Source organism: Lampetra fluviatilis, chromosome 3 (genome assembly GCF_964198595.1).
Source record: "Lampetra fluviatilis chromosome 3, kcLamFluv1.1, whole genome shotgun sequence".
Classification (NCBI taxonomy): Eukaryota; Metazoa; Chordata; class Hyperoartia; order Petromyzontiformes; family Petromyzontidae; genus Lampetra; species Lampetra fluviatilis.
The window spans coordinates 26,096,899-26,113,561 of NC_136277.1; the positions used below are offsets into that span (position 1 = coordinate 26,096,899).

At 41.0% G+C, this 16,663-nt stretch overlaps 1 protein-coding gene across 1 annotated transcript in view; it reads right to left on the minus strand.

Annotated features, from left to right (window-relative positions):
* Positions 1 to 13,887: 13,887 nt before the first annotated feature.
* The window catches only part of EFL1 (elongation factor like GTPase 1), a 28,278-nt gene continuing 25,502 nt past the window's right edge, over positions 13,888 to 16,663 (minus strand). Inside the window, exon 24 of the mRNA XM_078885930.1 lies at positions 13,888 to 14,668. Within this exon, the coding sequence (XP_078742056.1) occupies positions 14,480 to 14,668 (189 nt within the window). The 3' untranslated portion in view covers positions 13,888 to 14,479. The remainder of the gene's footprint in view (positions 14,669 to 16,663) is intronic.

Here is a 16,663-nt window from a genome sequence, read left to right on the forward strand (position 1 = left end):
TTCTGCAAAGAACATCTGGACACCCCCCGATGAAGCTTGGAAAGCTGAATGGAGTTCAAAAGAAACTCACAAACGCCTTGTTAAAGACCCGACGCAGAAGATCCCTGGGTTTGATATTCCACGAAGCTCATGGTCCACTCGAACCCGAATCCGTACAAAATCATGGCAGATGCAAATTCCTGATGCACAAATAGAAAATGTAAAACTCTCCAGTGTGTAACTGTGGTCATCCAGAACAGACGATACAACTCTAAATTTGAAGCTTTTGAGACTGCAAGTATTCATATTCTTAGGTTTTTTTCGGTAAAGTCACGTAGGTAAAAAATTAAAATTAATAAAAGTAAAATAAAAATAAAATAATTATTTTATTTCTTAAATTAAAATTAATACAAGTAAAATAGAAATAAAATAATTATTTTATTTTTTATTTTACTTTTATTAATTTTATTTATTTACCTACGTGACTTTACCGAAAAAACCTAAGAATATAGACGATACAATTTATAACGCGACGCAATGCTCCGACCCAAAACTACGAAGGCGACATCACGGCGATGACACTCCGCAGCGCCTGCCGTGGTTATCTGCCTTGTCCACCTGAACGTGAGATTGTGGTTGTTGCTCTGCATCTACATCAGCCGCACGACAGACAGAAAGAAGAAGAAGTTTCGATTTAAAGCTTTCGTGACTGCAGGGATTCATCTTCTTGGTTCTTTCGGTAAAGTCACGTAGAAGGGAAATAATAAAATAATAAAAATAAAACATTATAAAATAATATAATATATATTATTATATTATTTTATATTATTTTATTATGTTTTATGTGAAAGTCACGTAGAAGGGAAATAATAAAATAATAAAAATAAAACATTATAAAATAATATAATAAAAAATTAAACATAATAAAATAATATAATAAAATATATTATATTATTTTATTATGTTTTATTTTATTTTATTATTTCCCTTCTACGTGACTTTACCGAAAGAACCCAGAAGAAGAAGAAGACTCTCGACACCTCTGACTCGTGGAACGAGGAATCACAACGAGCACACGAAGCCTTGGTCAGGCGAAAACAAACTGCCTCGCCACCAGAGAGCAATAAGGATACAAGGAGATGGCTGCATTTCTTCTTCAGACACATTGCCTGCCACAAATCCCACGAGGATCTTCCGTGGGCTCTCATCGCCATGATAGACTATGTACCACGCGATGGGAAACAAACTCAAGGACGGTGGCCTTGTAGCGCGCTGGATACGCACTCTTGAAAAGCATGCAAGCCTGGCATTGGCATGTTACTCCACTGGGTGACAACCACGTAACTCACTAAACTAGGAGGAATGCTAATGTTGTGTTTTCCTGGGACACTATAAATAGTATATACTGGCTTTTATTAATATTGCTATGATGAAGAGATTTCGAAAAGGTCAGGCATTTGCATATATAAAGATATTTTTTTTTATATCCACAGAAAGACATAAGTTGACAGGAAATTCATACATGGGCTTTCACAACCAATTATATGATTAAAAATTAGTTTCGCCCTATTGGGTTGTGCAAGGTTATAGTTATACCTAAACGATCTAACCCAAAATAAACTAATTATGAGTCAGAAGATGACACTATGAACTAAGATGCACTTTCCACATTGCAGTTTTTTTTTACGTGTATGCGTAGAAGCTGTGAGCTGGAATTGACGTTCCTTTGAACATAGCGGGGATTGAAACAAAGATGTAAATCGTGAGTTGTAAGCGCACTCTAAAAACCTCATTTATAACGTAACATCAATCCAGACATATCTCATACTAGTCTGTGAAACGCATGATTTTATAAAGTAGAACACGCTTCCTCTGCAGCAGGGAATTTATGAAGGCACAAAACGTTCAGAGAATGGATCATTATAAGCACACTCATGCACTTACTTCACGCACCTCTAAGTGCGTTCTTTGGAACATCTCATTCTTACATTATCAATCCCTCGTAAGCCACCCTGTTCAAAGCTGTAACAGTTACAAATAAACATTCTTGTCTGTTGACTTGTGGTCACAGAGTCTCTTGTATAAAAGTCATAATTGCGTACGATAGTGACAATGAAGAAAGTGGTATAAAACTATGGTTAACTCTCCCGGTATCCTTGTGGTTTATCTGGTTTGTGGATATCAACGTGGTTGTGGGGGGAAAAAATAGGAAAAATAGAAAATGTGTCATTCCAAGCTCCGTCGGTGCCTCTTGGGTTGAGCTGGTCGATTTGTTGGTGCTCCTCACTCGTGACTCAGTGACCGATTACTTGAAGAAACAGTAAAAAAAACAAAGGACACGGTCTGCTACGTGTTCACCCCCATTCTACGTGCGTAAACAATAAATCGTGTTTTAACGGCCTAATTTGCATCGAGTTCGTTTTATCTTTGTTTACGTTTTCATCCAAACCATCCCCTTCACTCAACCCTCCCATTGACCCGGATAATCGCGAGTTGTCCATAGATTTAAAATGTTACCAACATTTGTTTTGTGTCTTGTCAAGTCTGTGACAATAATGGGAAGATAACATACGTTTATAAAATATTAAGCCTCTTCAAATGCAGTTTTTGAGTACAGATGGCGCTGTTAAATTTTCACAAAAACATTCCAGGAAAAAGCTTTGATTTCTTCAAGGGTCTAAAAAAACGATTGCACTTTGCATTTGAACCTTAACTTTTAAAATATTTAGGATGCATACCTACCAGCTTCCATAAGCACAGGCTAGAATGTGGTTGAAGCTATTAATACCGTCAACCCACGGACCCCCCTCCACCCCACCAAAAAAACACCACTGCAGTTCTCACGCTGTGCTAACAATCGAGTGCATGTTGTAATTTCGGTTTTAAAGGAGGAAGAAAAAAAAACTGAAATAACAAAACCATTATAAATTAACCTTCATGTGACTTTCCAAATGAAATTAATCCACACACATTGTTTTCTAATGGCAATTAAGTAAATACATCATCATTATCATTTCCCTTCTCGGGAGGGGGGGGGGGCAAAATGGAGCCCTCCAGAGGATTTGGCCACCTGCTGCCATTAGGCCGTGCAAGCCCCCAGCCCTGGATTTGACATCAACCCAGGGGATCCCACAAAACTTCCAGATCTCTTTCCACAACATGACGACACAATACATTTTGTTTTTCTTTGTTAATGCAACGAGCATGTCTCGTGTTGAATCCGAACGTGTATTTGTGTGTTTTCCTTCTTCTGCGGTCAATGTCGTGTGGGCAGAACACGTTTTTATTTTTATTTTAATCTGGGAGCAACGGTCCAATGTGTGCAGTCAAATACGTTATTTATATGTATTGCTATTTTACTGCATAGTAGCTGTTAATTTGGTGATACATTTCTCGTGTGTAGAACAAATAACAAAAAAATACGTCTTCACGCAACAACAACAAAAAGTTGCCAATTTTTCTTCGAAAAATGTGCCACATTCGTGCGAGCCTTGAACCTTGAGCCTTCTGAAGCATGAGTAATCTAATGCACGGTGGATTACAAATAATACACGTCTTGCATTTCATTACATTTCTGGGGCGCCCTCCCCCCACCCCCAGTTATTTGATGTTTCTCAACAGGAACAGGCAATATGTGTAACACACACGATATTAGTTGCAGCCAGACCTCACAGTCACATGGCTGTTGGGCACCACGTTTGCTCCCCACATTGCGGCAAAGAAAAAAAGAATATAATTCTTAGTCGGCGAGCCAGGTGAGTTTCCTCGTGTGCTTGCAGTCTATTTGTTCACTTCTAACGTGAACACTTGCAAAGGAAATACTCGGCACGGCAATAATTTTAAGAGCACCCTTTCAAGTAATGGATAATGTGACATTTGCCCGTGACACTTTCGCACAGTGGCCTTTAAAATAAAAAATAAATCGAGGGTGTTTTATGATCTTCACGCAGTCAAGACAATGTTCAGTCTTGGAGAGAATACTGTCGAGTGTGGAGATAAGTGTTGCCTACTTTTAAAGTTGCGCTTTTCAGATGGTGACGACGTAGAAATAAGGCCTTCGTCCAACAGTGGATAGATCGTTGCTGATGATGAAGTGTCGCCATCTGGTCAATACGCGGTATATTGTTTTAACACACTGCAGAGCACAGAAAGTAGGGTTGAGGTTCGACAAAAAATAAATGAGCTCCATTGCCAATGTTGTGCAGGCACAAAAAAGCGGACAGGGCATTAATCATTAACACTGCATTATTACACAAAAGTATAATGTTTAAGAGGTGAGAATGCTTTCCTATATATTTGATAAGTAGCTCATAGTGCACAATACACGGGGCATTCCTTCCCCCCCCCCCCAATAATTATTGTTGCCAACTGATAATTTGGGATTAAAATGAGTGTAAGAACATGTGTAAGGATTTTTTTACATTTATAATTTCGTATAAATGAAGCCTTAATATGTTTTTGGAATAACATTTAGGTTATTAAATCTTGATTTTAGTATATGTAGTCTCTATCTATATATAGCAATACCCCATGGCTTAGTGGTTGTCAAAATGTTTGCTCAGATATTATCTGTCGAATTGAGTGCCTCGATTGGCGTTGAGCACCATGTGATACTCTAGATCATGAAGATCAGTACAAATCACTTTTTTGACAAGACAAAAAAGTGATATGTTTTTTGGGAACGCTTAATATTTGATCATTTCAAAAGGCAGAGAGGAAATAGAGTTTCACAAGACATCTTGGCCTGCAAATGTACAGTGTGATATCGTTAATAGAAGCCTTGGATGATGGGTAGTGGTTCACGGACTCTGCCAACAACGCGGTGACCTCAGTTCAATTCCTAGCCATGGCTTACACCAGTGACGAGTGATATCAGAACCAGCCCTGCCCCCCACCGCCCCACCACTTTTTGTACGGTACTATGCTCCCCGCCTTAATGAATCCACACTGACCGACGTGAGAAAATAAGGTCAAACAACCCCCACGAACGACATTGGCTTGGGGAGGTTTTCACCCAGCAATGGATTGGCAAAGGGCAGCATATTCTTACTAGTACACTACATTCGAAGCCATCCCCCGCTCTCCCATCCTTCTCATACACATGCAACAACACTGGTGCATATAGGCATAACATTCATATGCCAGCTGCGAATAACTTGCAGTACATTCCTGCCCTTTTAACCACTTCACAGGACACGGTCTCCAACGCTGTGCGCGATGACGCGAGTATGCCGTTGATTCTGTTCTGTATTTGCCATGAAGATTACCAAGCGGTATGATTCTTTGAAGTCAGAACAGAGTCCAGTCAAGTTACGTCATTGTTTCATCATTCACGTGACGCTCTGCAGCACAGTTTTATACGTTTTTTGATTGCTAAGTGAACACATCTTCAGGCTAGTAAAAAAATATAAAGTTGCCAGTTTGGTAAATACATGATAATTAATATTTATTTTTAAAACATAAAAACTCCAGCATGTACAACTACCGTGGTTTGGCAAATGCTGTTAACTACATTTCGTTTTTCCATCAAACATCTTCATTTCATTTCCATGAGACCGAGCCGTTAACAATGCTCACAGGAGTTACTCGGGTATATTTTTGTGTGCACACACCACAAAAGTAGCTAAACAGCTGACATTACAAGTTCTGTAGTTGTCATTGCTCAACTGAGAAAAGTCAGTCTGGGGGTGGTGGAAGTTGAGAAGCAATGAGATACTGTTTGGGCCCATGACAGCGATAGTTATTAGAACACGCCTACAGGAGTATGGTTGCGTGAGTGATTGGAGGATGGAAGGATTGGTGAGGTTGGGAGATGGTGTGGGGCGGGGGTGGACTGGTTGGGTGCACGTGCAGGAAGAAAGCCAGACTGGGCCGCTGCACAAAAATCACAGTGGGCGGTGCAAGGTCAGCGAGCCGAAATATTCACCCGCGTGTCCCCATGACACCCACCCCCCTTCCGCAAGAACCAAATTAATTGCAACCCAGCACCTTTGAAAATAACATTGTGAATCCCTCCTCCCCCTACTCCCAAAGAAACACACACACACAAATCCTGCAAAGTAATTGTTTTTATCGTACGTATCATTAATTTACTTATTTTATTTATTTAAACTCTCAGAAGGGCTGTACTTTAGTACAGGAAGTCTGTGCAGCAAGTTGGGATTATTTTTCTCTTGCGTGCACTATTTCCTCCGGACAGGAGGAAATTGCCGAGTGTCTGTCCTGTCTGCAGGTCAACTCAACAAGGACAAATGCCCAGATTTTGACAGCGCGTGAATCATGTGTAAACAGTTGTTTTTTTTCTAAAACAAATGTACAAATGCCCCTCTTTTCACTGATGAGGTAGTAGCCAAAGGAAGGGGTTGGGGGGGGGGAGACATTTACAGCAGCGGCTCTCATATACATGTGTAATAATTGACAGACTAAAATAGGCTCAACTTTTTTTAAAGGAGTTTCACTAAGCCACACGTGCTTACGTTTAGAGCAGCAAGTGATTGGAATCTGTCACCGAAGTATCAAACCATAACGTGTTCGCTCGCCGACTGTTTGCCTCTTCCAAGAATATCTGCTTGACTACACTCTCACTCAATCTTCATTAACGACACTTTCATTTCTAACAGGATGAGCACATTTGCCGATGACCACATTAAGCTTGGAACGCGCCCGGCCTCGACGTCAGATCTCGCAAGCCAAGCACCTTTGAGCCTGGATAGTGCTTGTTTGGTTGAGTGATCACGATGCATAACAGGTGTTATAGGCCAGGGGGGTCACGTTGTGGGCGGAACTTGTTCTAGAGGGCATTTGCTCTATCCAACAGTCGATAGACATAGGTCTATACATGTACAGATGCACACCGCATATCTCCCTTGTCCTGAATGCCTTACTGAGGAAACAATAATGCCACCGTGTGGAAGGTGGGGCAGGTAATTTCTTCCTTTCGCATTCCTGGGCTGACAATGGGGGGGGGGGGGGGGTCAGAGGTTGAGCATTCCCCCCATGGAGGCAACAACCAAGAATTAGAAAACAGTGAACACAGAGTCCCAGGCTTACTTAAGTGCGGGACCTATCTGTAACAAACCAATGACACTGCAAGAAACCAACACGCCTGCCGATTGACCTCGTTGTTGCAGTGACACACACACCGTGAGTAATATTGCAAGACAAAAACTCCGAATGAACACCTCGTGGGTAGCCAAAAAAAAAGTGTTGGATAATGAAAATATAAAAAGTTGACTTAAAGCTTTCGTGACTTGCAGGAATTCATATTCTTTGGGTCTTTCGGTAACGGAGATAGGTTCAAAGAAAATAACAAAAAACTAAAAGTGTGCTTTTTTGTCCGTCCTATGATGATTTTTTGTGTGTGTAGAGTATGAGTTAGGCTCATAACAGTTCGTCTCCATCAAGAGTTGACAAATTGTTATGAGGGTTAAGATTTGATTGAATAATTATTGTAGTATTCACACCGTGATGCACTCTAGATCCGAGTGGCTGTACGCGTTTTCATAATAACGAGCACATACGGATTCTAAAATAATCGATTCTCACACACACGAAGCGATACACAAATCATAAGTACAATAATCTATTATAATTCACGAATCGATGCATTACTCGTTTCACACCTAGTACTAATCATCAACGATCGTAAGTACACAATTAATACTGTAATTGTATATTTTGGTATATTCAAGAGGACATCATTACAAGGCATATTTGTTTTATTACAAGTTTAACATTGTATCATTATTATTTACTTAGTATATAAATTGAATTACTTTCTGAATGCCACGCATGTACATAATTACTGGATAACAATTGACGCTTTGGAAACAAAACTGCAACGAAGCGATAATACATGTTTATCAGTCCACAGATTCGTGAACAAATCATCGTAATATCAACATGACCACCCTGCCTGGCAAACCCTTACCTGCCCATTATCTCCATCCGCTTGAATAATTTTCCATTTAAAAAATTCACGAGCATATGCATTGTATTACAAGTTATAGGCCTTTGTCAATGCACTCCTTGTGTCGGTCATCGAGTCTGTTTCACCATACTTCACCACCATGGTGAGTGCAGGTTTGGTGAAGAGGGGTGACGACAGGACAGGTTACGATATGATTCACCAGTGATGTTAGCCGTGGCTGTGAATTTCAATCAAGAGGTCGTTGGGTTCATTGCACAGTTGTACTAATCGCTGCGACCACCGCTCTGCCCCTATCTCTTCAAACAAATTATACACGACGGGGAGAAGAGTGTTGCAAGTTATGCATAAGTATATGCTTATTATATGTGCACTATTATTACCATAAAAGGGAATAAATGGCTTCAATTAGATCCAAGGGTTGTAACAAAGACCTGAGTTGGAACAGTGTTTAATTACCCTGGCAGGTATCCCATACGGTGCCTATTACAAGAGACACACTTTGTTACACTGAGGCTTTGGCTGTCAGCCTATTTGATCACAGTCCCAGTCGCTTGCCCAGAGTGCTTCAACATTTCTTAAGATTAAAAAGGTGATATTAACATTCATGCTGATGCCTCTATTGCCGTTCAGCCGGAATGCAATAAATGAACTTATTTCGAGCTGGAAGACTTGTTTCATGAACCCATGTGGTCCCGGTGTATTTGAACGTATTAACTTTGAATACGGTTGGAAATGCACGGCTATAGTTATAGAAAATTAAACCTAATCTGTACTTCCTGCACGGCCAAAATGCTTCCACAAAGGGAATGCCAGATCCGTGGACAACCTCACACAGCTATTATGCCTTTTATGAACAAGATGGTTGAAACATGTACCGTAGACTTGGTGAAATTTTCATGTGCGATTACAGGATTTGTTGCTTGTTCATCAGGCTCGCCGCTGACATCAAGAAGTGGAACTCACTACTGCAGACGACACAACAAATTCCACATTACCACTGCAAACATTAACAACCCACAGGATTAAGTTCGGATCCAAAAATAAGAAAAAAAAACGTTCCCCATAAATGCGATGATGGCAATGAACGAAAATGGACGTTTGCATTGTTACATCCGAGGTGCGACATTCAAGAGTGTGAATGACAAAACCTTGTAGCCGACCGTCAATTTCCTACCCGAAACCACGTAATTTAAGCCTTCGCAGTGTCACATCCTCCCCAACTCCGTATTTCCCAAATTCATCATATTTGCGTTGTGGCCCAAATCAAAAATATAAATGACTGCACATTGGGCGGTGCGCCAGCTGTAACATTCAGGTCCGTGCTCGGTCATCAAGAAATCCAAACCGAACGTGCGTGCCGCGAAAGCGGGGCTGACGGCTCTCTCTCTCTCTCGAGAGAGGGGGTTATATTCTTAGGTTTTATCGGTAAAGGCACGTAGGTAAAACATTTAAAATTAATACAAGTAAAATAAAATAAAAAAATCACGACGTTTCGGAGGCAACACAAGCTTTCGTCTTCAGGTGGAATCGTCACAGCCACGACAGCTGTATCAAGTAAATGAGAGATTACAAGAGCAGTCACGAAAGCTTCAAATCGAGAGGGGGTTACACTGGAGGTCGGAAAGACAAGGGTCGTTTGTGGGGCCCTGCGTGGCGACAGCTAGTTATCGTGGATGATTCCAGTCATCTTCTTACAGGAGAGGGGGGGGGTGACAGAAAGTCAACGCAGCCGTAATGCATAATCCAACGTAATTAGGGCATGCACTCAATATTTACGCACGGCAGTTTAATCAAAGATCGTGAAAATAATTCGCGAAGGCCCCCCAAAAATACGTAACGGTTGTTTATTTCACGTCAATGTCTCAGTTAATGGCCTAATCGGCCACAACTAACAGAGACGTTGTACTAATCACGCAAAATGGAGTCCACTTCACGAGAGACCACGTTACCGAGAAAGTTCAACTCAATCACATCGGTGGAAATGTAGCAATAGCATACATTTTTTATAGCAATTATCATGTCTGTAAAAAGGAGCAAAAATAAATATACACTTTTTTGGCACGTGAAAAGTTCACTATTAAAAGCAGCCAGTTTCCCATCAAATAATCTAAACTGTAAAAAGGGCAAGCAAGTGTGTCAAGTTCTGCAAAAGTAATTTAAGCTGTACGGGTCGCAGTACGAGTCCTGCCTTTGAATGGTTGTTCTTGGCAGCATTACAGACAGCAAGCTGTTTTGAGTAGGATGTTTCAGATTAAAGGATGTCTCGGTCTGCTTCGTCCAGCCATTGCAAATGCTCGAAAAAAAGATAATTGTATAGTGCATGTGACAGTGTAGACTGGCCAAAAGGTTTTAGACACAAGTTCCAAAATAAGCAAAGCTGACCATGCATATGCACGCATGTACAATTATTTGTGCGAGGTGTTACACCGCCTCTTTTTCGTACCTCTGATAAAATGGGTGTGCATCGAGGATTCCTGCAACCGATGCCTAACCAGGTTTAAAATGAGAACCAGGGGGTTATTCGTTGCAAGTCTAGCCAGTGCAAGAACATCAAACCCACGCAAAAAAAAAAGATCTCTCACACGTTGAAGTGGAGGAGCATTGAAGAGTTGGCTCAACATTGACCTCTTGTGTAACTTTCAAATATTACATGCTCCAGTCCTCACCAACGTACTGGACATTTCTCATAAGAAAAAGGGGGTTTGTAAATGCATTCAACATTTCAGAGGACAAAGCGGATTCTTACGCAGAATTTATACGTTCAACTACGCTGTTTGCAAAGCGTGGTTTTCAGAGCCTAAAGAATGGCGAATATCAGTGAAATGCATTTTCGTTCATATTTCATAAATTTACATCAAATTACCTAATGAAATGTATCGTGTTTATTTTATTCAACCAAAATACGCCACTACATAAGCAGTAGGCTTATATGATGAATTGTATTACTGTATTAAGTATTTAAAAAAATGTAACATGAAAAGAACAAAAAACATTACATACTACTCCCTCAGTTGCCATGAAATTGTATCTCCTTGTTTTAGCGTAATTCAATACCTGTGGCATTGCAATTAAAACATACAGCAGAGGATTTTTTTTTAATAGCCACCTTTGGTATTTTAGTACACCACAGTTCACTTAATGAGAGTCACATGTTGAAGTTATATAAGGTTACACCTAAACAAAGACACAGCCGCTGCGTCGAAAAAAAAATTTGAGGGGGCCTCCAAAAAAATGTACGCGACTGATTGCTCGCAGGATGCAATGTGTCAGACATCATAATACTTACACACCGCATTTATGCCCGGAGCCACTGTAACACACTGGACATCCATTCAACGTTGCTCTTAAACCAAAGAGGGTGGTGGTTATGGGGGGGGGGGGAGGTTTTACGTCTTTATGCGCAACTGAAGAACAAGCATGTTAACTGTTAAGAGCTTGCAGGGAATAGTAATACTAAATCTCTAACGAGGCGTTCTTCAAGCTAACAAGTTGCTACAGCCTATAAAAAAAAATAACCGTGCCCGGGACAATGTCAAGATGTTCCCAATCAGTCATTTTTTATTCAATTGCTCGATCAACATCTTCGGGGTGAACGTTACACACATATATATGAAGGGGAAAAAAATCCCATCGTGTTTAATACAGACCCGCCGCCAGACGACCGCCCGAACGTTCACGTGAATGCATTCCTCGCCGCTGGTCTGTCACCTTTCAATGCGCGCGCAGGCTAAAATCACGGCGGGCTACGGCTAATTGTTAGCAAAACAGCCCCTCTCATTCCCCCCTCCCTTGTGGAGAACGAAAGCTTGAAGGCTATCGTTGCTCCCAGGAGAGGCCGTGGAACAGCTGAACCCAACCCCCCCTCCCACCCCCCATTTGGGTGACGGCTGCACACGTTTCGCGAGAAGCCATGCACGGGACCCACAACCGAGCCCATTCAGCTCAGGAGGAGGAGGAGGGGGGGAGGTTCGCGCAGCCACATCAGGTCACACACACAAGGCACAGCATTTAATGCGCCAATTTCAAGGTGCCTCAAAAAATTAAACATTAACCTGTGTGGTCAAAAAAAACCCAGCCAGCGGGTGATTAAAACATCGGTTGCCAAATTCTACTTCAATTAGGAGGCGGCGTGCCTGCAACAAATTTTTGCAATTTCATGCCTATAAAAGAGTTCCACGTAATTTCTTTGGAGGTTTATTTTTCCGTGAAAAAAAAAAAATCCACGTCTTGTAATGTCATATTGTGAATAGAACTATTGTGTTTGGCAGAACACAATATCTGAAGAGCAGTACTTCTGATATTGTAATTTAGTGGCGAAATGAAAACAGTGGAAGAATACAAGGCTGCGTTACGAGATTGCTAAAAGCACATAATTTTGTTGAAGCATCGATATGAGCTCTATATTTCTGAAAAATACACTTGAAAAAATAGCAGCACTAATTTTTTTACAAGAATCTGCCATTAACAATGACTCTCCAACCTAATGCACCATCCAAAAAAACCCACCAGATTATGTATCAGCCAAAGTCAATGAAACATCACTTTCGCAATGAGTAGCATAATCTACAAAGCCGCACCTTGTGACACTTTGGATCATGAGCATTTAGTCATGCACGTCACACGCTTACGGAGTTATAAACTACATTTTAATTATTAACCAAATTGCTCTAGTCACACCGAACAATCTCACTTCCCAATAATATACTGCGTAGTAAGGGTGACCTTTGGCTAGCATCAATGCCATCCACTTAATTGAGCCACCTAGCATTCCGTGCACAGATAATTGAACAATGGACCCTCTTGCATTTTAATTGCTGGGCTGAATCTTCTTTCGCAGCATCTTACAACAAGTCAACCTTTGATGACCCTTTACTGGGTCACTAATCTACAATGGCCTTTGACCTGCACCCTTAAAATTTTCGGCAGACGGGAGTACTTTTATCTGATTGAGGAAGCACTGAGTGTCTTTTTCCTGTTTGTTAGAAAAGCAGCATCCTATGAGCCCACACGGTGAAGCCTCCAGTGTCAGGTTACAAAGCCAAAAAATATATAAATGAAAAAAAGTCACGAAAAATTTAATGTCAAAGGGTCAGCAAATATCCATGTGGACGTGTTCAGCGGTGTCAAGGGAAAGCAGTTCAACGAAATGCTTTTCCTCTCCAACTTAATGCGGGCTCTCGTGAGACTGAAAGCAGCAGCATGAAGCCAGCTGCAGCAGCAGCAAGCCAGCTACAGCAGCAGCTCCGTGACCCAAGGAAAATGGGCTGTAAGTGAACTTTTAGTATATAACCTCAAGTTATTTATATTGCCCTGGCAAAGGCCTAGTTAAAAACACAGGTCAACCATTATGAGAGAATTACAAACTGCCAAAAATAATTGCCGCTCTCTGATATGAAACAGGGAACCGTAAATGTGCGTTGTAATTATTAACAGATGTGTAAAAAAAAAATCTCTAGCCTTTTGGCCTCGGTGTTCTAAATAATCATTTGAGTCATTAGGGGTATCTATGCATTTTTGTAACGAGGGCAAAATAGCAACAGGTAATGACAGAACTGTTACGTCGCTTAACTGTGCGACGAGTCTTAAACGCCGTTGAACCAGGTTCAACAACAAATTCTCAATTGATCACATCGCCTGAGGGGGTCGTTTCCTGAGCAAATTATCAATTTTGTGGCTAACCCAACATTATTATTAATAAGACTAACCGATTTAGTGAGGGGAGGAATGAGGGAGGGGTGCACGGACGCAAGCGGGAGAGGATGTGGGGTTCGGGTACGAGTGAGGAGGAAGACTTGAGGGGGTCAGGGCAGTGATTAAATTACAAAAACATGAGTATCACCCTCCCACCCCAGGTCCATAAATAAAAATGCATTTAATGGTGCACGAGCGCAGACGATCATGTCTGTGATTAATTGAGGTGCAGTTAATTGAAGGTTTAGCATATTAACAAAAGTGCAATAAAAACTCTCAAGACATCGTTCGCAAGGCTCTTTGCCGTAATTTTTATTAATTTTTCCAATTAGCAAAATTACATTCTCCAAGAAACTTTTCAAAGGCTCGAAGCGATCCGTAACTTTTTTAAAGTTAGCATTATAAATGCTAATTTTCAAAAGATGGCATAAACATTAAATAAATATTCATAATGCAAAATCAGTGTTTTTTTTCATCTCAACTAAACGTTTACTTGAGCAATGTTTATTCTTTCAGAATAAAATAGCAGGGAAATATCTTTGTCATCAAATATTTATACACCGATTACTGAAGGCAGCAAAAGATAATATAATAATGAAATGTACATTAAAATACAAACCAAAACAAATAAGGCATTTTATCACAAATACGTATGTGTAAAAAACCTCAACCACAAAAAAATGCCCAACCTTTACGAGTTTTGTTTTACCACCGATACCTTTAATATTATGAAAATAAAGCCCTTGCGTTTTGACTGTAAACTGGTAAATGCACCAAGAAGCTACCTCGATCCTCTGCAAAACCTGGAATTTGAGTTCCAAATGAAGTCGGCCGACCTGTCAGCAATCCCAACAACAACCACAACAACAGAAAAACCTCTCATTTGTTCTTGCCGAGTGTACGCTGTTTCTCTCCGTGTTCCACAACCTGCTCCTCCACGTGCAGCCCCTTTCGCTTGCGCACGGCCCGCATGTACTGTCGCGCCTTGCTCTCAGAGTCGGCCCTCTCGCCAAAGTGAGCGTACTCCTCCTCCGTGGTGGGCACCCATAGCGGGTCGCTGGAAATCACCTTCACAGGGACAAAGGGGGCAAAGAACCCAAGATGGCCCTTAACAAAGGACCGCTGGGGCAAGCGCGATTGGCGAACGCATATGAAGGCCGTCACGGCGAAAGTGGAGGTCAGTGTGGCCAATCAACACTCCCGGCCGTCTTTATCTCCCCAACGCAGATGTTTTCACGTCGTACCAGGTAAACTCATTTAAGGCTAAGTCGACCTAGGGGAGCCCCAGGATCGGTCTGAATATTTGTCACCGAGATTGGCCGTGAGCAGAAATGTAACTGGTTAGCCGTGAGCGAAAAATTAAAACCTCGGTCGCTGTGTTCGTAGAAGCAATGCGCTCACCGCTACGCCACAGCTCCCAGTGCAAGCGTAACAACAAGCGCGCACACATGAACGTGCCCATGTTCGGAGGTGCAAACAAAAAGCTGCGGTGCTCAAGGATTAGGAGGGGATCCTGCAAGCCTAGAAAACTATATTTTATTTTAAATAAAAGCCGAAGCTGTGTAGCCAAAAGAAGACGTGATATATTTAATTAAATGTTTACGTACATTGAAAGGCACTATAATGTTGCATGTTAATGTGGCCATATCCCAAGATTCTGATTCTTTATTTTAATGCTTACAATAATGTACAAACTGAGAAGAATATGTCTAAATTTGCCCACAATATTTTCATATTCATACACAAAATACCTTTACATTTGCCAAAGTTGAAAAGTCAAAAGTTACGAGAACATGAATGACTCAATTGTCTGAAGCAGATGCACCAGCATAGCCTTTTTCCCTAATTTTTTTAATGTAATTCCATTGACTCTGTAATCAGACAGTGATGCAATTTAGGACTGCATATATTTCATAATTGAATTGTGCCATAAATCATTGTTTAAATAAACCACTTACAATGGGTTTTCTTTAAGCGCCAAAAAAGCAGTGTTGCGCATTAAGGCACATGCTTTTGACGAGACATTCATCCTTTGATACGCTATTGACCAGCGCTCTACTCTCTGTGACCTTTTCCCAGGTCATACATCCTCCTGACTCTTGACCCCACTCTAATTATATGACATATGGCAGCAGTTTACAATCATTAAGTATCAATGCAACGGGCCCTTTCCTGAGTGGCAGACACATAGCACCTTGCAATCACCATTACTCAGGCGTCCAGACAACCTGCTATTTAAAGAATGCTTACATGCTTGTAAACTCCCTGTCATCGGTGAAAATACTGTAAACACTTTCAAGATTTCTCATCGACGCAGGCAGGCTTCACTACTTTTATACATTGCATTAACTTGCTGGAAGCACACGGTTGAAGCTGTTCAAACTGGAATTAAAGATCTTAGGAATCCCATACATTCATAAAATAACAACAGGGTCCAGACCTATGGTGTATAATGAGACCGAGTGATGGAAAGTTTTGAAAAACGTAAAAATATGTATGCGACCAAACTTACACGAAGCTGTACAAATCTGGGGTGAAGCGGTGGCAAAAAGGTTATATCACACTGCTTCATGAACGCCAACCACCGGAGTTTTATTCCCGGCTAGTGATATTAAAATAATGGTCCTGCCACACCCCTTTCTTCAACCTGTACTGTGACCAGCTTGGTGAAGTATGGCCAGTCATGTCTGGAAATGTGTGGGTAGTCATTCATTAAGTCGTAGCCTGACAGCGGTCTTGTGAATTATAATTAATTGTATGACTATGATATAAAACTACCTTTGATAACAATAAGTACACACACACAAGTCTTAGCAGAAACGTCGGCGAGCAAGCTTTTACTACGTTAACCTAAATGATTATTGACACGTGTGGTCTCGTTGGAATTAAAATAACCCTCCCGATATTAGACAATTGATCGTTTGACCTTAGGACCTTCCAAGGATATATTTTTTCATGAAAATGCATGTAGTTAAACAACTTCAAACACTATTTATATTACCTTCTGTGCCCTTTAAGGTCACAATTTTAATTCACTCGCTGCTTGAACATTTATTCTTCATT